This window comes from Onychostoma macrolepis, chromosome 20, assembly GCF_012432095.1.
Source record: "Onychostoma macrolepis isolate SWU-2019 chromosome 20, ASM1243209v1, whole genome shotgun sequence".
NCBI lineage: Eukaryota > Metazoa > Chordata > Actinopteri > Cypriniformes > Cyprinidae > Onychostoma > Onychostoma macrolepis.
Window position 1 is genome coordinate 14796705 of NC_081174.1, and position 24943 is coordinate 14821647.

At 36.1% G+C, this 24943-nt stretch overlaps 1 protein-coding gene across 1 annotated transcript in view; it reads left to right on the forward strand.

The window, feature by feature from the left end:
• Window positions 1-24943, forward strand: part of scfd2 (sec1 family domain containing 2) — a 131993-nt gene that overhangs the window by 87703 nt on the left and 19347 nt on the right. The window contains exon 6 of the mRNA XM_058755614.1: window positions 21980-22125. Within this exon, the coding sequence (XP_058611597.1) occupies window positions 21980-22125 (146 nt within the window). The remainder of the gene's footprint in view (window positions 1-21979; window positions 22126-24943) is intronic.

A 24943-nucleotide genomic window follows, 5' to 3' on the forward strand; every position in this document is an offset into this window, starting at 1 on the left:
ACATTACACACACTCACTTCACTGCCCTCATCGGCTAATTAGTACATCATGTCTGATTAAACACGTACACTCACTTTACTGATGTGTGCTGCTGTGATGCCTTTAAATGGGTCAACAGTGTGCCAACTCAAGTTTCATACTTTGTTTTCAGTCAATAAACTCAAAACTAACATTCTCCCATTCTTTTTGCCGTTATTCTAGAACAAAATGATTCCGTGCATAGATCCTCAGCTGTGTTTGGTGGGTTTTATATAGCTCAGCCTGAGTGTTTTTGTCTGCTTGACAAGTTTAGGCTATTGTGGATAAGGGTTTAGTTCAATGATATAGAGCAAGAGCCAGAAATACTTCAGATGAATATAAACTGACCTTTAGTAAGAAGAATGTACTGTAACATTTCCATTAAGAATGCATTCTTATTCAAATTGTGGCTGATATCGATAAGCCAATAATTAAATTCATGTGATAGCAAAACCTGAAAACAATTAACAATATTAAAATTCTATACAGCTTTGTCAAAATAAATAATAATAGAAAACACTTCAAATTAAAATGAACTAAAATCAATTCACTTACATTTAAAAAAAAATAATAATAATTTGCTAAAGATTACATTTAACAGTGTTATTAGATTATTTTAAGTCAGCATTAGGTAAAGAAAATGGCAGTCTTGATGTTAAAATTAGGGAAATGAGCATGTTCGATCAAATAAAGAATACAACAATTAGTTTTGGAAGTAAATCCCAAATAGTATGCTTTTGCTGAAGACATCAGTCCACATTATTTCAGCTTATTTTTTAAATAATTGTGATTAACAGTAAAACTAACTGGTGGAAAACTACATTACCCATGATCCTAGAAAGATCCTACTTTTTAGCACCCATCCACTCCCACTGCATGAAGAACTGCTTCATGAAGTACAACTTTAAATCACTTACTTTATATTTTTCAGTCATTCACAATGCTTCATGGGATTGTAGTTCTTTCTCTCATTAAAGCTGTTGAGTACACGTTCTTGTATCTTTCTCTTTTTGTCCGCTTTTCAAATACATTTTTGCTTCAATTTGCATGTTTGGTAGCTGGTTGCTTTGGTTCATAGCTTCTAACTAACTAACGAAGAATAATGGGAAAAATACTTAAAGGCACTTCCAGTACAGTCTCAGTAAAGCATGTCACATTGCAGTAGTCTGCTGTATCTCCCACAACATGCCACTCAAAACTGGCCTGCAAAATGGAGGACTGTGTAATATAAATTGTGCTATTTTAGGCATTTCTGCATAATTCCATTATTGTATCTGGTGCTAAAAAGCAAAAACAGCACTATCATTCAATTCCCTCCTCAGACGTCAGATGTGTCATTTCTCACACTTTCTTCGGTTAAATAAACACCAACGTGTATCTCTAAGTGTGAGAACAATGTAACCGAGTTTGTTTGTGTTGAAATCAAGACAGAAAGTATTGAGAAATAGCACAACAGAGCATTTTCTCAGGCTTTCCCAGTGTTTCATGGGACCACTCTCATGATAAGAAGGGACAAGTTTGCAAGCGAGAGATGATGGGAAGAAAGGAAGGTAAGAGATGGGAGGAAATGGAGGGATGGAGGGAGAAACAGAGGAAATCGAGAAGGAGAGGGCATGCGTCGAGAGAGGCACATCTGGGCTGCATAGTGCTGGTGCTTTTTTCTTGCCTCTTTTGTGTTATAAAAAGAGAGAAGTTGGACGAAGCGAGCCTGACGCTAATCTCCCGGAGGAAAATGAAATAAAACAGCCAAGTTTTACTACAGTGTGTGTGTGTGTGTGAGAGAGAGAGAGAGAGAGAGAGAGAGAGGGGGGGGGTGGGTGTGTGCCGCTGGCTTATATCGCATGTTAATGTGGGGGTGGACAGAATGATGCTTACCATCAGTCGGACCCACCCGATTCTTGAAGCCACAGTGACCCCTTGTGGTTTAATAAAACCTCACGGACACATTCCCATGAAGTCACTATCCCACACTGTCCTTGAATGTCAAGTTGGTGTTCTCATATACTTTTTCCGTTTTTATCGAAAATGCAGAAAATCGAATCTGATTGAATTTTTTTTTATGACGAACGAAAGTTTCGGAGGCAGTGTTTAAACTTGATTAACATAACGTGAGGTCGTGTTTATTTTTTAACGTGCGAACTTCGCACTCAGTGTGCAGTGACCTGTAGTTTTACTATTGCATGTTCACTGGCAGCCCTATATATGATTCGTATGTCTCAATTCAAAAGTGTTGACTGTACCAGTTTTAACCAGCAGGAGGAAGTGAATGTTAAACTTTTTTCTCCTGCAGCAATGTCTGTAGAAAAAAAAATCAGATGTGGCATTGGGCAAGAATCTAATAAGCTGTGTGTGTGTAAAACTTGCTAATTTTATTTTAGTAATTGAAGAATTGGAAATTCGCTTTTCATTTTTGCAAAAAAAAAAAAACATTTATTTTTGTGAAGGACAAAAAAAATTACACTGAGCAATTTACAAAAAAAGAAAAGAAAATAAATACAAAGAAAAACAATGCATATACACACCAAAGCATTTCTGCTTCACTTTCACTTTGTGCAGGTTTTTGTGTGTTTTTACACACGTTGAGAACAAATAGATAGGATTGAATAAGAAATGTAGTCACTGCAGATGGATGGCTGAATGGACGCAGAAAAGGAGAGCTCTCTAGTTATGAAACAGGGTGAAACAAGACAGGATGTCATAAACATGTCTTTCAGGGTTTGTCTCAGTGGACACAGTGTGTTCATTGTGGACTTCAACACCCATTTCTCTGACACTCACTCTTACAGTGTGTGTGTGTGTGTGTGTGTGTGCACGTGCGGAGATATGCTAGTTGTGCGCCAGAACCATGTGTTTGTTTTTCAGAGTTGTAATGGGAATGCCAGGTGTCATTTAACCCAGAGGGAGAAGGAGCATTTCCCCCAAAACACACACACACACACCGATTTATGCAGTGCACACAAACGCACAGCAGTTACCTCTTCATTCTTGATATCTAATCGCTTCACAGCAGGCTGCACAGGAAACTTCACTTAAGAAAACTCAAGTTCTTCTCATGCTGTTGAAAATATCAATACGTATAACAACACTCACTCTGAAGAGACAAGAAGTCACTAAAGATGTAAATTGCTAATTAGTAATTAATTTCCTTTATATTTATGCAAATATTAATCCAGGCTACCACTACAGCATTTATTTACATTTTGTAATTTATTTATTTATTCATTACTCATATATATATATATATATATATATATATTAAAAGTATATAAATAAATACATATATAGTACTTAAATTAATTTGAAAATGTAAATAAATACTCTGGTGTTATCTTATCTCTTTTGTCGAGTTGAATAGGACACTAGTTGTATTTCTGAAGACTGGAGCCAGAGGGCAGTGTTCCATGGTTTATTATTTTGGATGCCCAACAGACTTCAACAGGCAGTGTTGCCAAGTCCGCGGTTTTCCCGCGGAATTGGGCTACTTTAACACCCTTTCCGCGGGATGTTTTTAACATATATAATGTAATATTTAGCCCCTGGAATGCGACTTTTATCAGGGGAACCCGCCAAACAAAATGTGTATTTTACCCCCCGGAATACGATTTTTACCAGGGGATCTTCCCTGAAAAGCAGTTGGGATAATTTTGGGCTAGTTTTGAGTAGCAATTGGGCGGGTTTTGGTGAGAAAACCTGGCAACCCTGTCAACAGGTGATCAATCAAAGTACCTTTCATTCTCTCTTCATCACACAATGGGTTCTTTATTCCTGATTCTTTACACACAGTGATATCTAGATATTTTCAAATCTATCTGCTCTGACACAGGCCAATGTCTTTGAATTTTGTGTGTCATAAAAACAGCTTTGTGTAAAAAAGGACGATCAGTGCAGTTTGAGTTGATGGCCACTAGTTGGCACCGTTTTGAATAGCTTGCTTTACTTGTATGGTCGTTTGTTCCTGTACTTTTTAGTTTGATTACTTATTTCCTTCTGTGTTTCATTTGTGTCATTGTTTGGTCTATTTACATTCTTTTGCCTTACATTTCTGGGTCTTGTGAGATAGTTGAGTTTGTGTTTGTTGTGTTCAGAAGTGAAACGCCTTGATTTATTGTTTTGTTACTCTTTTTGCCTTTCTTCCTGAATTTTGAGTCCTATTAATACATTTTACAGCCTGGTCAGAGGATTTCTTCTAAGACAGTGAAAGTTGACTCACAAGTTCATTCATAAAAAGATTTGACTTATTATGAATCATCAAATCACTCTTTTTTTCTTTTTCTTTGATGTTGTCTTTTCTGAAGTGTTTATAAAGAAACGTGCATATAGGCCTAACCTTGTCAAAACAGAGACAAATCCCATTTACCATAGTCACCCATTCTTTTACTGTGAGGAAAAATGAGAAAAGGCAGAGATGAGTACTTTCTGAGTCACAGATACTAGGAATTGAGAAATGTGAATGTGTACAAACATGTTAGACCAAATGTCACCCTGATTAAGCTAACAGGCCATTTCATCTTTAAAAAAAATGTTACTGATTTATTAATAATGAATGTTTTCCCAGCATGCACTGCAGCATGAATAAACACTCAGGGTACTGTGGTATTTTGTTTTATGGTTTGGAGACTATGAATTAGCTGTACTCATGGTCTATGTGTGTGTATTTTATCCAATAGGGGGCAATAGAACTACAGAACATTATAAAACCTCAAGTTATTGGAATTCATAAAAAAAAAAAAAAAAAACATCTCAAATAGTGTTCAAATACTTCACAAAGTCACACAAATCATAATGTTCTTAAGTTTGCGATATAAACTAAAATCCTCTTAAATCCTCACTCAAGTCCTAAACCTTGAGCATGTTTGTCACTGTTTCATAGCCATAATAGGATCTCAATTTCAAACTCTGGTCTTTCTGTGTATTTAAAACTTAGCTAAAAGGGGTTTCACTAGGCCTCTTATCTAGAAAGTGTTTGTGTGTGGCCCTGATTAATATTTATTGTGTCATATACTTATGGGACTGTGTCATATACTTACGGGACTAGATATCAGTGTAGATAATTGCCACTTACATGGTATGTCGCACTGGCAACTAAGCAGCTGTTGGAAAGATAAATATTAATGTACATGGAATGGGCTACAGCGGGTCCAGTCTTTGTTAATGTAATATAATGAACTCATACATATGCCACTCGCTCACTTTATTTAAACAGACATGCTCACTCTATTTACATGACTGTTGATGAGTGGATTTACCTTGAATATTGCAACAGCTCTCTTGAATCATAATTTCCAATTAATTTGCTTGTGTGTTTATTGCTCTTCCACACACTCGCAAAAACAGTTCATTGTGATTCTGTGAAAGTGTCACTGACCTGCAGGCCCATTAAGATGGTAAAATGACGTTATTTAACTGCAGCTCCTCTGGCTAGCTGTTGTCTATAGTGGAAACTCTCATAACTGAGGAATTCACTTTGTCTGTCTGTGTTTAAAGACCGTTATAAGAAATTTAAACATACCACATTGACATGTTGCTGTGATCTGTCTGGTGTGTGTGTGTGTGTGTGTGTGTGTCTCCAGGTTATGTAAGAATCTTGCCTGATATCGTCCAGTGTTTGTAAAAAATAAAAAAGTGTATATTACTGCACTCGTGTACTTAAAAATGAAACTCTCATTATTTTGACTCAAGTTGACCTGCATGATTTTCTGTCTTCTAGAGCTGGTATATGTACGGTATATGTATGACAGAGTAAAAACAAACAGGATTTGTTCAAACCAGGATTTGTGACAAGATCTACATTTAGCATTATTAATCAGCATGTTAAGAGCATTTCATAATAAACAATGATATAATCTGGAAAATTATTTGTAGATGGCAAGGAAAGTCAGCTACAGTAAATCTTTGAAATTACCGGTAGTTAACTTTATTTTCTGATCATGATAAGAACGTTACTTGTTGTTTGTTGATTTTAGCGTAAGAGTAAAAATAAAAATAGGTAAATCTGATAAATCATATATGATCTTAACTTTTAATATTTATATCCAATTGGGCTCAACTGATGACATTCATTTTTTTTGTAGAAAAATTCCCAAACACCACTGGCTCTTGGGTCCTAACATGTTAATCATTGATGACTATTGTGACTGTTCAGTATTTTGTTTTCTTTACAAAATACTGCTGCCCAGATGGAAATTTACAACTATTCCAAAAAAATATTGTCTGGACGTCCAATGTGACGGAAAGGCAATGAGAGACTTTAAATGACCCCTCTTCTTGAGAATACAAAAGGAAACATTTGTAAGAATTGTATTGGCCACTCTGCAATGAACAGAGACTTAATGCTTAAAAAAGGATGGAAAAGGACTATAAAAGTATCACAAAAGTGGTTCATATGATGAATACAATATATTCCAAATGTTCTGAAGTCTTGCCAAAGCATTGTAGGAACAGAACTAAATTAAAATCATTATTCTATCAGATCTTTGACCTCGAGAACTGCATCAGGCCTATTTGTAAACAAATCATTCAGACCAGTTTTGTGAATGTAACACAAATTGAAAAGTCTGATTCACAAAAAAATTAATAAAAAAACAGTTGGACATCTCTACTTCTCTATGGAACTCTGATGAACAAATCCAATTTTGGTCTGTTTTTCCACACAAACATGAATTCATAAAACTTGGAATTTAGCTCACAGGTTATATTGAACACTTTTATGATGCTTTTACACCTTGTGGCGTTATCAACAAACAGCTAATTTTTTACCTCAAGTATACATGTGTGTGGGTTTTAACTCAAGTACACTGAATATCTAGCTACGGTACACATGTGCAGTGGAACACACTGGAGTGGATCTGCAGAACTTACTTCAAGTACACAAATCCAGTCTTATGGCGTCATATCCAAGCAATTTGCGGCTTTTGCATAAAGTAAACTTTCCATCTACCAATCCAATTACCCAACAACAAATGGCTTGTACCTCAAGTACACTAAGTGTCTACACGTGCACAGTGGAATGACACCAAACAATTTGTGTCTTTTTTCTCAAGCACACTAAACATTTAGGTACACGTGCACAGTGGCATTATAACCCAGCTTATACTCTACCTTAAGTGCACTAGATGTCAAACCTCCCGTGCCCTGTGGCACCATCACCAAACAATTTGCAGCAAGATTTTTCTCAAGTGCAATACATGTCTTCCTCTGCACAGAAGGTGGAATCAACAGCAAAAAATCTGCAGCTTTTTCGTCAAGTGCTTTCAAACGACTTGGTATATTTGTGCAGTAGAATAAAGATCAGGCAATGTGCTGCATTTACCTGCATGTCCAGTCACATTGCACTGTGGCAACGTCACCAATCTTTAGCTTTTGCATTAAGTATGCTAAATGTATATGCAGTGTATATGCACATATGCACACTAAGTTAATCTATGCCGTTATAATGGAGCTATTCTTCATCTGCCTGTCTAAAATGTGTACATATGTAAACACCAAATCTGTATTTTCTCAGGTCTATTATTCTGAAATGCCACCAAAAATGATACAATTGTTGATCAATCCTGTGGTGAATTCACCGCTCTTACCCACAGAAAGCTGCTTGGTTTGAAATGACTTCTCTGTAAGCAGTGCTTCATGCATTGCTAATTTCCAGCTTCACTGGTCCTGTGCAGAATTATATCTCATATAGGCTTGTTTCTAATTATTAGTGATTCTTGCCCTTTCACCGAAGTGCAGAATAATCACAGAGGACTATTAATTTATTCTGAAGACTACCATGACCCACTTTTTCTTACATGTCAGTGGAGACCATATAATTTCTGAAAAATATGACATTTATATTCCTGACGCGTTGTTCCATTTTGATGATAATTAAAGCTGTAGAATTACTAATTTCCTAAGAGATTTTTTTTTGTGTGTGTCTTGGTGAACATTTACAGTCCTGTGAAGTTTGTTTTATTGTAGATCTTAAAGGATGAAGCTAAATTAAAATGGAGGTCATAGTCTAAATTTATAAACTGTGATTATTTTATAAATATATAAAAAAAAAAAATTAAAAAAAAAAATTAAACATAATATTGATGACAATTAATCCAGACAACCCTTTTGTAATTCAGATCTTCAGGTTAACGGCATTGTTTATGCATATGTTTTAGTGTTATTTATATGTTTTTTATTATTTTTATTAAGCTATTATTATTATTATATTTTTATTTTCAGTTTCCATTTCAATTTCAGTTTATTTGTTATTTTTAAATCATTTTTATTTATTTTTTAAATATTTTATATTGATTTATTTTTTTTATTTCAGTTTTATTTTTAATGTTTTAACTTAACCTTATTTAATTTAAGTTAGTTGCCAAGGCAACAAGTTTTTCTATTATTTATATTTTATTTTATTTCATTTGAAAACATTTTATTTCAGGATAACCATAACACTGATCTATTTGCACATTCTTACATGCAGTGAACTAAAATCTGGTACATTTTACAGTATTCATGCATTTGTCAGGCTTTTTATACCAAGCGACTGATATTGCTTTCAAGGTAGACATTTCATCAATTCATGCATTTCTTAGAATCAAATCCATGACCTCTGTGTTGTTCAAGCTGGTGTTTTGAACACAGCAGCATAAATATGGTTTGTGCCTTTTAAATCCTTTACTAATGTCATTGCTCTATGAGATATTGAACACACACATAGCCTCCTGCTTGCAGAGGACTGATGGCACATGCTGAGCATCTTTATTTGATGAGAACAGTGAATTGGATTGTGTTAGAGATCATGCCTTCTGCTTTAGTCATATGCAGGGTAAAGGGGCAGAGATGGAAAGCTGGTTTGTGATTTTGTGTGTGTGTGTGTGTGTGTGTGTGTGTAGTTTGTGTAGTAGCTCCATAGCGTGATCTGCCATAATTGAGGCTCATTGCTGAAAATGCTATGTACTGCCTTCAATCTATACTTCCTATCAAACGCGATCACCTTGAAATAATACAACTGCTGAAATCACATATTCACATCGCACGCAACTCTGCATGGAGGAAACAAACCATCTGAAGCCTGTGGAGAACTGGAAGCCAAGGCAATCTAGCAGCACGTTGGAACCAATTAGACTGGTTGTTTGTTGTGTGTTTATGTTTTCAAGACAGAGAGATTGTGTATTATTGGGGGCCAAGAACTGAATGTGCGTAGACATCAGTTGTGTTAGTTTTCTTGTTCTTAGGAGTCTAGGCAGTCCGTGAAACCATATGGTCAGGCTTAACGAGTGTGCAGAAGGTCTGAACATCAATCTGACCATCTAGTATCTCCCACAGGAACCCTTTAGTGCCATCATATGATCAATTTTGGCTTTTTGTCATCATGTAACATCTGGCCTAGAAACAATAGTTAAGTCTCCTAATTCATTGGCTCATGCCAAACTCAACAAAACCCATTTCAACACAGTTTGGCAGTGTTAACGCAAAAGTAACATAATGCATTACTTTCCATAAAAAGTAACTAAGTAACACAATTAGTTAATTTTTAAGGGAGAAACACAATATTGTAATGCGTTACTTTAAAACCGATAGTACACCCAAAAATGACTATTTTGTCATTAATTACTCACCCTCATGTCGTGCCAAACCTGTAAGACCTTGGTTCATCTTCGGAACACAAATAAAGATATTTATGATAGAATCCGAGAGCTTTCTGACGCTGCATGTGAGTAAATCTAAAATACTGACTGCACTGTATTTTATGTATAATCATTTTTATTTCTAACTGTTCTAAATTCATTTTAAATCCATTTTTAAATCATTTTAAATGTTTTTAAATTCCTTGTTTTATTGTAGTGATTTTTTATTTATTTACTTCCTTCTATGTAAAGCACTTTGAATTACCATTGTATATGAAATGTGCTATATAAATAAACTTGCCTTGCCTTGCATAGACAGCAACAGAACTGAGATATTCAAGGCCCAGAAAGGTAGTAAGGACATCATTAAAATAGTCCATGTGACACCAGTGGTTCGCACGGCAGAGACTGACACAGAAGAGAAGAAATTGTTAAATAAAGTCATTATTTTTGTGGGTGAGTGATTAATGATATTTTTGGGTAAACTAACCCTTTAAAAGTAACTTTTCACTAACACTAGTAATTGGCATGTCAGAAAGAAACTTTATTTATTTTTTAAATGATTTGCCGCTATTTCTGAAAGTACTTCAACAGTTTAATATAAAGAAATAAAACAATTTTTTTTAAAAAAGCTAAACAATTGTTATTTAGACTTTTTAATTATTTGGTCCAAAGTCAGGAGCCTGAAAGAAAAGTCCAATGATACCGTTTTTGCAGTTAAATTTGGACATAAATTACTGTATCTCTCCGACATTTTGGTGTGTTGAAACAAAGGTAGGTAACCATCACTGATAGCATTGACATTTAGTGGCCAAAACACTACAAAATATAAAAACTGCATTATGCTACTCTGCCATTTTGAATTTAATTGGAATTTTTGAACTCATTCTACAGTTTTAATCTGATCATCCCCAAACTTTAGTCATGAAATCCAGCAGGCAAAAAGATGTTTTTCCTATTCAAAACAATTTTCCTGTGATATACCAAGAAAACTGACTCTGAAAATGCCAGTCATGCCAATTAAGAAAAGCTTTATTTTGTCAACACTTTGGTGCTCACCAAATTTGGCTCAGATATTTTTAAGACATGCCTGACAAACCACTATGTCTCTCAAGTGCATGACTTGTTCTGCTTGACAAGAGGGTATGTATGTATGTATGTTTGGCCACACACCAAATCTAAATTCATGCCTCTGTTTTTGCACCTCTTGACGTTGCCTCATGCAGACTACAAAATCTCAGGGCCTATAGTGGTTTTAGCGACTGGCCCGTGTAATTGTTTGCAGCTTTATGATTATGATGGATTTGTGCTTCAAGATCTAGGCACTAGGATGTTTCTAAGTTCAGTCTTCAAAAAAAAAAAAAAAAAACAATAATAAGTTTAGACTTATTCAGGCCATCTGTGTGTATTTTTCTTATGTAAGTACAATGGAACACTTGTCCTACATCTTGACCCAAATTCAGAGCAGTATGTTACATAGTATATACTTAAATATACTTGTGCATTTAGGCTCTTTTTTCTATAGAGTGTCCATGTATATGGTAAATAAGCATACAGGCTAGGGGTGGGCAATATGGCAAAAATATAATATCACGATATTTTTAAGAAAAATCACGATTCACGATTTTATCACGATTCTTTGTCATGTTGGTTTTACTATTTTGCAAATTGTCTGAGCATTACAGCCAAACTAATTTCCCTATTATAAAGACAAAACCTTTCAAGATAACAAAAATATTAAAAAAGAATGGCGGATATTTAGGCCAAAGTGGGCGAAGATAAAAATCTTTGTCATTATTTTATCTTTGTTATTAAAAAAATGAGAACAAAGATACAGATTACAAATACACATACTATACAAATAAAACAGTGTTTTATTTTCAGGTACAATAGGTGTATTTAGCAGGAGCATTCAATAAATTGAATCAACAAATATAAAAATAAAACACTATATAGATTGGTTCCTATTAAATCAACTGTATTAACGTTTTTCAGTCAAGAGTAGTGAGTGATTTTTCTCTTTGTGTTTTGGTGTTTTATTAACATTGAAGGAATAATTAACCCCAAAATAAAAAGTGTTTTATATTTATACCATCATTTACTCACTCAAAAGTTTCTTTAAACCTGAATGAGTTTCTTCTGCTAAACATAAATGCTATTTTGAGGAAGGTGGAAAACCAAACAGTTGCTGGTCCCCAGTGACTTATTCCATAGTATTTTTTTTTTTCCTTCTATCAAAAGTCAATGTGGACCAGATACTATTTGGTTACCCACATTCTTCAAAATATCTTCTTTTTTGTTCAGCACAAGAAAGAAATTAATACAGGTTTGGGACAACATGCGAGTTAGTAAATAATGACAGAAATTAAATTTTAAGGTGAACTATCCCTTTAATGACAGTCGGCAGCATGTTCAGTACTGCCCCTTTAAGACATGCACGCATCTAATATACAGAGGCATGCATCCGTTTCTCTCAGCTGTTTACTTACTCATTTTAGACATAAGCAACGGAGTCTATACATAAACCTTGTGTGTTTTGACAGTATTAGTGCACAAGATAACTTAGTTCAGTAATCAGGCGCTTTTTGACAGGCTTTAGCACGCGCGCTTCGGGTGTACGGGCTCAGAAAAAGCGCACGTCAGACCGACGCGTGATAAAACATTTAACCGGCAAGGCTTTAAAGCAGATCCGAATAATGTACAGTATATTGAGACGGAGGAATAAGAACTGCAGCTGATAGAATGTGCGCTGTAGCACCGATACTACGATATTTCTTCAAAAGCAGATCGTGGAGACATTTTTATCGTCCATGATCAAAAATCGTCATATCGCACACCCCTAATACAGGCAGGTCTTTGTGATCGTGTGTGTGGATACCTGAACTATGTCATTGTCTTGGTGTGTTAGCTCTTTCTCTTAAATGGACTGGCTCTCCACATACTAGTTCACATGTAGACCAATAAGACTAATATAAGCAAAAATATTTTAAAAAATGATTTGACTCTCTTTTCACGTTTTTAATCAGTTTAAATCTTAAGATGTGGGATTCGAACAAAAAAAAAAAAAAGAAAATAATCCATTAACGTACAAACTCATACATGCTCAGACTCTTTGATCTCTAAATGAAACTTCCTTTCTACATGATAAAATACAGTCACATACTTGTAACTCTTGCTCTTCTTCCTCTTTTGTTTTTTGTTCTCTCTCTCCCTCACTTATTCTCTCTCTTTCTCTCTCATCCAGCCATGATTTAAAAGGATTATTATGAGTCTCGCATCAGGGCCAAGCGGTTATGGTTTAAAGGATTAGAGTAGCAGAAGTAAAGAGGGTTGAAGTGTTCCTGCCGGAATTCTCCTCTTTCCTGGATAACAGTTTAGCTTCAGAGATCAACATCAATTTCCTGCCTTTATCCTTTGTTCTGGATCTCGAGACCTTTCAGATGTATGCAAAGGTGAACTTAGGTCTTGACCTTGTCCTGAACTTTGGGATCATCAAAGAATCCTGGAAAAATATTTATTGCCGATTCCACAAATATATTAAGCATCACAACTAATTTTAACATTAATAATAAGAAATGTTTCTTGAGTTCCAATACCTGTGCATACCTTAGTATTTTTGTTTTAAATACTGTCAGTACATTCATATTGTGCATTTCAATGCATATACAAACAGACAAAATTGTTTCATAGTCTTGACTGCAGCTGGTGTTGTGGCCTTGGAAGACCTGCCTTGTGTTTTGTTCTTTGCTAGAGTTCTGATCTCACTTATAATCTTGAGCTGTATGGTCTGTATGGCTTGTACAGATAAGGTCAGTCGAGTTGGAACCATGGGTGCCAAGAAGGCTGTGATTCATTTTCCGTTTAGCCGTTTGGGTGATTGAACAGATGGTGGTGCAGCCACAGCCTCCTGGAACTGAACCCATTGACGACAGTACAGATAATTGTGGACCAAGAGAGGATGTCAAGAATGTTAATCTTTTCCAGGCTTAATAGCCCAGTTTTATTACTGAGTTCATCCTTACCTCAGTCATATGTGTATACAGGTAGAACCCCAAACATAGTCTCAGTCTTTAAGGGAAAAGCAATAAGTGGCTGCAGGTTGCCCAATCAGATCTAGTCGAGGTTCAAGAAGCAGGTGAAATTGTTAGTGAAACCACACCTTCGGGTAATCACACTTCTCCAGAACTACTTTCCAATAAGCAATTCAGGGCCGGTACAAAATGTTTTTTTACTTTTTCTATTGTACAGAAGCATAAACACATTTAACACTGTCCACACTCACTGATGTTCAAAAAGGCAACACAATGCATTAAGAGCCAGAGCGTGTAAACTTTTGAACAGGATGATGTGTACATTTTTCTTATTTCATTTGGTACTGAACTTAAGAAGCTACATAAATACTTACATTTTTCCATTGAGTCCCCCAATTGTCCTCCATGTGAAAAGATGGATCTCAAAATCATACAGTCACTGTTGGAAAGAGTTCAAATATGCAGAAGATGCTGGAAAACCAAAGAATGTACTTTTATTTTTGTGCACTCACAATATCAACAAAACGTGCTTTTATAAAATAAGATTTTTCTGAAGAACAGCAGGCAGTTGAACTGCTCAGGACCAACAAGGGACTCATGGAAAACTATCACAAAACAGAAAGACAGTCATGGATCATCCAGGAAACAACACACAGTATTAAGATTCAAGGGTATGTAAACTTTTGAACGGGGTCATTTTTATAAATTCGGTTATTATTTTTTCTTGTGGAGAATATATAAACATCTGTTATGTGAAATTCAGGACAGTATTAAATAAACAATAACATGCCATTTTCATGATCCCTCTTATTTTATTAAAATTATTAACATTTTGCACATTCTGCAAGGGGCATGTAAATTTATGAGCACAACTGATCTGTCTAAGAATGAAACACTTGGATGTTTATTAACATCTTATTAACATCTTGTTTATTGCTGTTGTGAATATCATGGCACTCAGCCTACTTGTTAGATTCACTCCAGCCAATGTGTAATATGCCAAAGCATTCCATACGTTACACAATTTCAACAATATTTACTCTATTTTACATTTCCATTACCTCATATTAGAGCCCTGCACGGTCCTAAAATTTAGGCCCTAGCCCGGCGCGTGTCAGACAGCTTATCAGAATTCTCGGACCCAGTCCGACCCGAGCCCGTCTTTTTTCTCCCCTTCTCCCAATACTACTGTTTCAGCTATTAAAATAGTTCAGTTTTGTATGAAATGGCAAAGTGATTGTATTTCGTTTCATTATTTTATTAAGTTTATTTAGAAAAATGTTTGGAGCATTTTTTTTATTCGTTAAATGTAAGTTTTTGTTTTTTAAAGTAATGACCAAGCTGCCAGCTGCAGACAGTGAGTTGATCATAGCCTATGTTTGATCAATTTAGCTTTCTCAAATCATCACGACTTGTCTAAAATTAAATCTATAGTTATAAAACAGCTCCACAATGTTAGTTTAAACGCTAAATGTGCACTGACGCATATCCAGTCGTTTGTGTGGAGAGTGGAAGCTGAAGCGCGCTTTACAGCACACGCCAGAGCGATCACTTGCGTTGGAAACATTTCAAAATACGCTGTCTTTTTCAAGTTAAGAGTAATAGGCTACGTTGTTCGGAACTGCAAAGGGTCTACTTTTATTTGTGTGCATTCACAATATCAACAAAACGTGCTTTTATAAAATAAAGAAGAAGAAAAAAAACAGGATTTGAGCAGGAGCGCTTTTGAAAAACTGAAACACAGCGAATACTTGCCTCACTGACTTGATAAATATAGTATCTATAGAAAGCTTTGAATTACTACTTTAAAATGAAATAATTCGAATCGAAAACAAAAACTCTTTCATTATAAAATCCCTAAAAATGCATTTCTCTCTAAAGGCGCATCCAATGAGGAGATGGCGAGTCAGGATCATCGTCAAATGCACGGATGATCCAAAATGCCGCTTTTCCCGAAGCAATGGGAACTTTTAGTAACTCCCCACACTCCAACTTCTCCCTGATGCTTTGCATGGTCAGCTGTCACCTGTATGCTAATGCTTGCGTATATGCGTTGCATTGCGTAGGCAATGTATAATATTTATAATATAATCAGTATTTCATACAGTAGCCATGTGTGCTCTGCACGTATATGGCCACAATAAAAGGAGAGAAGCTAAATGAGCCCGAGTATGACCCGAGCCCGATCTGTAAAAAAAAAAGAAAAAATGGCCCCGAGCCCAGCCCGAATGGACCCAACGGGCTTGCAGATCTCTACCTCATATCCTCTATGTTAATGAGTATAATGATATATTTTATGTATATTGTGACTTTGGGACTTGCCTGGTCATATAACTCAGTTACTTGGTCAATAAACTATTTTTTGATTGTAATTTTCCCAGTCTCCTCTCAGTCTCCAAGGCTTGAGATTTGGTCCTGCTACCCACTTATAGAACTCCTCCAGGGAGAAACTATGGAAAACCTCCCAAAACAGGACCCTTGGTGCTGGTGAAGTGTATAGTATGGAATGTTGGAATATTGTTTGCTGCTTCTGGAATGCTGAATGTGAGCCAGCTCTGCTGTTGATTATTTGAAGGTGTTGAAGACTCCTCAAACTGCTGACAGAGCTGGTTGAATAATGTAAGGTTGCTGCCAACCTGATGGAATGCTGATGGCATTATTTTTGGCATCTCTGAAACTATAATGATTTTTGAAGTGTTTTCTAAGGACATGGGATGCAGGAGGATCTCTCTGAATCTCTGAAGAGCACTTAGTGATTCGTGTGATGAGGAAGTTTTGCAGTTTTTAAAAAGTCAAGTGTCACTTTTCATTGACTCATTTTCACCTTTACAAAACCTTTTCTCTCTTTCTCCCTCACATAGTTTCTACAGCAATTTCTTCTTTCATAAACACATGAGTGTGTATCTGAATAGCATTACTGAGTTATATAATGTTCTGTTAGAGATTAGCTGCAAGAATGCTGTGCTGAGAGAGTGGAAGTAAGACTCAGCATCAGTCTGTTTCAATGAGGATGTGTGGCATTTAACTATCTGTCATTTAAACAATGAGCCAGGCTTAGATTAGTCTTGAGTTTTCCACTGGATCTTGATAAGGGGATCAGTGGATAAATGTGAAATTTTTTATTTCAGATTTCAAACATTATAATCTCTCATATCTTTAATTCTCATGGCTATGGCTTTCAACAGCTTGGGGACTCTGTCCATGAACCTTGAACCATGCTATTTATGGTATGTACCATGGTATTTTTTAAAGTACTTTTGCACACCATGTAAATTAAAGTAAAAACAGATAACTGTTTTTTTTATTTTCAAAAATCGTGTTTTTTTTTTTATTATGTTATCATGTTTTTATTGTGTTTTATTGTGTTAGTTAGCTGTATTTTTTTTTTTTTTTTTACCCAATCACATTAACCCAACTGCAGTTTGATTGAGATTAATTGGAATGCACAATGAAAAAACATGATTTTTGAAAATTGTTAAAAACTGAGTTATCTGTTGTTGCAAATGAACTCTGTATGTTTTAGTGAATTAGCAGTGTAGTCCGATTCCTGACCAAATGACTCACATGATTGTCAAACTTTTTTATATTGTTTAAGTATTTTTAACAGTTAATGGAATAATTACAGAAACTTTATAAAATACTTCTCAAGAGTGTTCACCTCAGCATACTTATAATTCAGTTTCTGCCCTGACCAATACATTCTTACTCTCGCTTTCTTACAGTGCTGTGTTTGAATTCCACTTGGAATATGCAACAGCATTTTAAGGTCTGAGCCAGAATTCCATTGTGGATTAACATTATACAGAGATGTTCTTCTTTTGTTCCCAGGCCAAGAAGACCTGTGCTTTGATTCACAGACTCATATATACAACGCATGAATGCACACACGCATATCCTGCTCTTCATCACCTTTTTAGTCCTATTACTAAATCAAGCATTGCTATTAATAGTACCAGAGACTGAATTCCTCTAAAAGAGGCCTGAGACTGAAGCTGGTGTAATGTGAGGGAAGCAAAGCGGACAGGGATGGAGAAAAAGGAAGTTTATTAAGGTGTCTACATTCCATTGAGGATGGAACCATTTTCAGTTGTTAGGGAGGTGGCTCTGTTTAGTCCAGTTTAGTAGACTTTATTGCATTCAGGAGATTATGTTATTGTCTGTGGGGGGAATGTAGTAAAGGAATGTTCTTTTGTTCTGTCAGACTCTTTCAACCTGCATTGATTACAGGTTTTATGATTCACCATTGTGCCATTTGAATAGACAGCAATGGACAAGCAGGTACATGTAATTAGTGGAATGAATATCAGTCTTACTAAAGCAAGTAACAAATGGAGCTTTATATTTTCAGATTTCATTTTAATTTTAGCTTTAGTAATTTTGCTATTTGTCTTTGCTTTGTACAACTATTTGTGTAGATTTAATTGAAGTAAAATTCATGATTCATTGGGATGAATTTACATATGTTCATTACTGTTGGTGCCATATTTGTGTTGTCCCTCAGCTGATACAAAGTTAGCTGATAAGGACATCTTACCGTCCCCCAGAGTGATTTTGTTAGTGTGGAAAGTCTGGAAGCCATTTTTGGAAATGGTCATGTGTTGTTATTTTTTTGTGTTTCCAGGAATTTGTATCTGCCGTTTCCCATGGCTGGACTACGGTCACAAGGTTGCATTTGGTCACAAATAACAGACACTTTCCAGATTCCACATTATTATCAAGGGCTGATGCTTTGTAATGTAATGGAAGAAGCAAGTGATAGTCTTTAACTCCATTAAGCACATATTGGTGTGCAATTTTTCAGTAGAGTGAGTTCTGTGTAGGTGACTAACCTTGTCTCATTCGATCTCATTAAGAGTGTACAAGGCCACATTTTACACACAGATTAATTTGACATAGTGAGCTTATTTCAGTCACACGTGCACATTTTGTTCTCTGTTGTGTCTGGTATCTTTCTAATCAACTGTCCTCTTTCTGGGGGTCATGTAGCCTGTTGTTTGGTCAAAGTAGGCGGGCACACAAAAGAAGATCTAGGGTGTTTGTTTGGGTGTTTATGAAGTTAATCTTCTGTTCTCCTCCATGCTATATAGATCGGTATAAAAACAGTGGAGGCTGTTAAGCACACACTGTCTGTATTTCAAAGGAAAGGGCTTGCATGAGAGGAGAATGTGGGGGATACGCACACGTGTATGTGTGTGACTCCTGACTGTTCTCACACCAGCACCTGGCTGGCTCTCAGGATTTGGTGTTATGATTACCATTACCATCTAAACCGCAGCCAACACCCCATCGCACAACTGCACTGTTTCTCTTGGCACACGGTCAAACGACCGCCTGTGGCTACATAAAAACACACACACACACACATTACACATGAACTGTCTGCTGCAGATCTCTTGCAGTTTCTTAGTCAGGGACAACAGTTGATGGAAGGATATGCTTGCGTGAAGATATATGCATTATACCCTATATTTGTGATTATTAGTTATTGAAGTTTTTAAAGCGTCGTTGTAGCGAGTCAGGTATGCAGATAAAAGAGTAAAAAAGTAATAATAGTGACTTCATTTCTCATACTTTTGACTTTATCATAATTTAGTCTTCTGATCTATTAGTAGTAATTGTGATTTGTATATCTCAGTGTGTCTTTATATCGCCTGATATGATTTGTGTCAGTAAATTGACTGAAAGTTACAGATTATCTTTTCAATACAGTTTTTCCTCCCAAACAGTTTTCACTGTAATTACTGGCTGTGTGTACCACCTACACCTCTGCACTATTTTTTTTTTAACAATATCCTTGATCATTTCAGCCTGTTCATAGCTTGTTTTGTGAACGTGTCACAGTGTGATTCAGACTTAGACACTTACTGAATGATAAAGCAGTTATTTTGGACTTGAATATGCACCTTGCGCAAAGTGCTGTATCTCATTGCACGTGTGAATAGGACGTTTACAGCAAAAAAATTAAAATTAAATTTTAAGGCTCAGAGAAAAGGGTGGTAGGGGGGCAGAATTGTCATAAAAGGACTAGTTTTGCCAGATTATGGGAAAATTTTAACTATAAAGAGCTGTATGAAATGAATTACCCCTTTGACAGATTCTCTTATGTTTTATGAAATTGTTTATAGCTGCACAATCTTAAAAGTTAACTCTCACTAAAGCACACTTATTTTAGTTGCTAGTTGTTTTGCCTCCCTAGATGCCTTGATTTACTTCAGGCATGTTATATTTACCATGCCTTTCCATCTTCCGAAAAAAAACATTCACATCCGAATCTGCCTGCATCCCTCTATCCTTATCTCCCACCGAGCTGTCAGGAGCGACAGAGCAGGAGAAAAGAGCAGAGACAGAAGAGGCTGAATCGCATGCATTTGGGGAGAAAACAAACAGCCAGCAGGCTAAATATGAAACCAGTTATATTTGGGTTGACATTAAATACGGTCGTAACAAACAGACAGAAGAGAGGCTGACTCATGCACTTACTCCCTGTTATTTGTGATATGTTTTGATATCAAGCTTTAAATCAGAATTTCTAGAACCATCTAAAATGGAAAAAAAAAACACTTGTTGCTGTCAGAGGCCCAAGAATGATATCTTTGGACAGTGGATCCTCAAGCAGTATTAACATGCTTATCCTTATAAATATTTATACCGAATGCAGATAATAGCTTTAAAAACACACACACACAACTGTTTGTGTTGGGTTTCCACCAATACGTTTTTTGTGGAATGAGTTATATAACTGCAATCACACACACATCGCAGGCACAAAGGGTTCACAGAGCAATATTTTACTTAGGAAAAGCATCCATCCACTCTAAGAAAGTCTTTATGTCCTACAGCGTACAGCCACAGAGGCCTAAATTGATAGTGCTAGCGTCAGAAAGCATTGCATAACCGCTGTGCATGCATTTATATTTATAAATATATTTATATTTATAGATAAAACCGAAGCCATTTTGAATCATTTAAATACTGTGATCCATTAGTTAATATCATATGTTGCATTTCAGCTGAAATTTTTTGGGGGGGATTTTATGAACATTAGCTACAGTAGCATTGGTAGATATCCATCTCGTCATGATGGATGCATCTGAACATAAAGCCTTTTTCTTCCTGTAGTCTTATGTAAGTGTACTGCTCCGCTCTAGCCATGCGTCTGCAGGTTTGGAAGGTCCAAAGGGGTTGAACTGGCAGAGCTGAATGTCTTATTTCTCAGGTGTGAGATTGTTTAGATCTGGTTGAAGGATTCCACAGCTGGAGCAGGACTGTGTGCCAGCCTCACCCATCCATGTTGCTGTTCCGTCCTCAATTTGTCTTCTCTGAGTCTCTCTTCGCTTTCAGCACCATCGGTGCTGCTGGAATAACAACAAAGTTTGTTTTTATCAAACACTCTTGTTCCCCTCTCCTCTCATTTTTGAGACGTTCTCTCTCTATCTTTCACAGTCTCTCGCTCTCTCATTCCCCAGTGTCTGAGTTTAGTGAGTGCATATTAAATTTTGATTAACTTATGCAGGAGCTCTTGCCTTCCAATGAAAAGAGCTTTTGTCCTCTGATTCCCTTTCAGCAATATAACTCAATCTAATATAGAGCCCACAGTACATACAGGATTGTATACAATATATTCTATTAGTGTATTTATTTAAAATATAATTAATCACAATTTTCAGTATTATATATAAACATAAATATGTGCACTACCATGCAAAAGTTTGAGGTTGGTAATACTTCTCATAATACTGCAAAAAAAAAAAAAAACTGTAATATTGTGAATATTATTACAGTTTAAAATAACTCTTTTCTGTTTTAATATCATTTAAAATCTAATTTATTTCTGTGATGGCAAAGCTGTATGTTCAGCAGCCGTTATTCCAGTCTTCAGTGTCACATGATCCTTCAGAAATCATTCTAATATGCTGATTTGCTGCTCAAGAAACATTTATTATTATTATCAATGCTGAACACAGTTGTGCTGCTTAATATTTGTGTGGAAACTGTGATACATTTTACTTTCAGATTCTTTGATGAATAGAACATACAAAAGAACAGCATTTATTTGAAACCATCTTTTGTAACATTGGAAATGTCCTTACTGTCAATTTTAGTTTTTGTTTAGTATTTATTTAAAAGTATTTATTTCTTCTGACCCAAATATATATTTACTGAGTTTGATTCTGCCTTGGAATTACAAAACAAGAGTTGTAACATTTATAACAACAACATTGTGCAAATAACATACATTTCTATATGTGAAGAAAGCCAGAAAGAGTGATTATTCCATGAACATTGATGTAATGTTTCACTCATCTGTATCTGTATGTGTGTCTGTAGGAGTCTCAGGCCCTGAGGAGCTGACTGCGGAGCGTGCTCACTCTGCCCTGGAGAACATGTTTGAGACACTGAGGGGAATCAGTCACGCCCGAGACCACCTGAAGAACTTCAGCTCTGTGTACACTCCCAGTGATGGAGCACACCAGGTCAGTGACCCTTAAGTGACATGCAATTTATGTTTCTCAAACACGCAATGCCACATATTAATGTTTAGCTGGCCACCCTAAAACATAAAGGTAAATAACTTCATCCAAACCAATTCTCTGATACCTCCTTGTTCTCATTTTTGTTCAGCTTAAGTTTAGTTTAGTGTATACACACAAACACACACACACACACACATATACAAACCCGATTCCAAAAAAGTTGGGACACTGTACAAATTGTACAGCAATAAAAAGGAATGCAATAATTTACAAATCACATAAAAATTTTATTCACAATAGAATATAGATAACATATCAAATGTTGAAAGTGAGACATTTTGAAATGTCATGCCAAATATTGGCTCATTTTGGATTTCATGAGAGCTACACATTCCAAAAAAGTTGGAACAGGTAGCAATAAGAGGCCGGAAAAGTTAAATGTACATATAAGAAACAGCTGGAGGACCAATTTGCAACTTATTAGGTCAATTGGCAACATGATTGGGTATAAAAAGAGCCTCTCAGAGTGGCAGTGTCTCTCAGAAGTCAAGATGGGAAGAGGATCACCAATTCCCCCAATGCTGCGGCGAAAAATAGTGGGGCAATATCAGAAAGGAGTTTCTCAGAAAAATTGCAAAGAGTTTGAAGTTATCATCATCTACAGTGCATAATATCATCCAAAGATTCAGAGAATCTGGAACAATCTCTGTTCGTAAGGGTCAAGGCTGGAAAACCATACTGGATGCCCGTGATCTTCAGGCCCTTAGACGGCACTGCATCACATACAGGAATGCTACTGTAATTGAAATCACAACATGGGCTCAGGAATACTTCCAGAAAACATTGTCGGTGAACACAATCCACCGTGCCATTCGCCGTTGCTGGCTAAAAATCTGTAGGTCAAAAAAGAAGCCATAACGAAACATGATCCAGAAGCGCAGGCGTTTTCTCTGGGCCAAGGCTCGTTTAAAATGGACTGTGGCAAAGTGGAAAACTGTTCTGTGGTCAGACGAATCAAAATTTGAAGTTCTTTTTGGAAAACTGGGACGCCATGTCATCCGGACTAAAGAGGACAAGGACAACCCAAGTTGTTATCAGCGCTCCGTTCAGAAGCCTGCATCTCTGATGGTATGGGGTTGCATGAGTGCGTGTGGCATGGGCAGCTTACACATCTGGAAAGGCACCATCAATGCTGAAAGGTATATCCAAGTTCTAGAACAACATATGCTCCCATCCAGACGTCGTCTCTTTCAGGGAAGACCTTGCATTTTCCAACATGACAATGCCAGACCACATACTGCATCAATTACAACATCATGGCTGCGTAGAAGAAGGATCCGGGTACTGAAATGGCCAGCCTGCAGTCCAGATCTTTCACCCATAGAAAACATTTGGTGCATCATAAAGAGGAAGATGCGACAAAGAAGACCTAAGACAGTTGAGCAACTAGAAGCCTGTATTAGACAAGAATGGGACAACATTCCTATTCCTAAACTTGAGTAACTTGTCTCCTCAGTCCCCGGACGTTTGCAGACTGTTATAAAAAGAAGAGGGGATGCCACACAGTGGTAAACATGGCATTTTCCCAACTTTTTTGAGATGTGTTGATGCCATGAAATTTAAAATCAACTTATTTTTCCCTTAAAATTATACATTTTCTCAGTTTAAACATTTGATATGTCATCTTATGTTGTATTCTGAATAAAATACTGAAATTTTAAACTTGGAGAAAAATTATTACTTCTACATATTTTACATCTCTTTTATATTTTTATTTATTGCTTATAATTTTTTTCTGGATAGTGAGTTATGATTTATTATTTACACATATATTACACATCGCAATTTGTATGTCTGCTAACTTCTACCTTCATGGAAAAAGTTACCAGAATGCAGACACATTTTTCTCAGAACTCCATTTGGCAGTGCATATGTGGAATACTTCTCACCTTAACAAACCTATGAAGAACAAAATAAGAAATCATCATGTTTTATTGAGAGACAGAGACTGGGTAGCCTTATGTAGGCTGCTATGAAAGACTCAGTGACGCATCACAAATACACATGGTAAAATGGCTAAATAATTCCATGTACAAAATTACATTTTTGAGTAGTAATGAATGTACAGTGTCACATATGTTTTAAGTTAATAGTTAACAGTTCGTTTTGAACCCTGTGCTTATCTAATAAATACAGAGCATACAGATATTGTAATAATTCTCTGTCCTGTTTCTTGATAAATGGTGTCTATCATGCTTTTAACTCACAGTTTTCTGTGTGTGACTGGAAGCTGGAGTGCGTCACACAGCCTTTTAACCATACTGTATGACTGAACTGAACGTCCACTCTTGTACCTCTAAGAGTGTTTCATACACTCTTGTGTGCATTTGTGTGACAGACATGGAAATACAAAGAGCCAAACTGAGGGACAAAGGAGAAAAGAGCTGATTATGTAACACATAATGTCTTCTTTTCCCAACCAGAGAGCACTTGCAATCCAGTCATTCAGAGATGTTCTCTGCTGGTTCAGTAGTTTTTAGTGGTTTTATTCATCAGTGTTGGGGAGTAATTAGCTGGAAGTAGTGATGATTGTAACTCATTACTTTTTTGTAAAGTAACCTTCAGTGTCCACTACACAACCTGATAACAGCTCATCTGTTTTAAAAATAGTGCTGCTTTTTCTGTAATGTGTTTTTTTTTTTTTCAGTTGCAGTATATTACTGTGTATTACTGTTTTTAGTGTTCAAATAATTTATATCAAGAAGTTGGGGTCAAATCATTTATGTTCAAGAGGTTTGGGTCAGTTAGATGTTTCTTA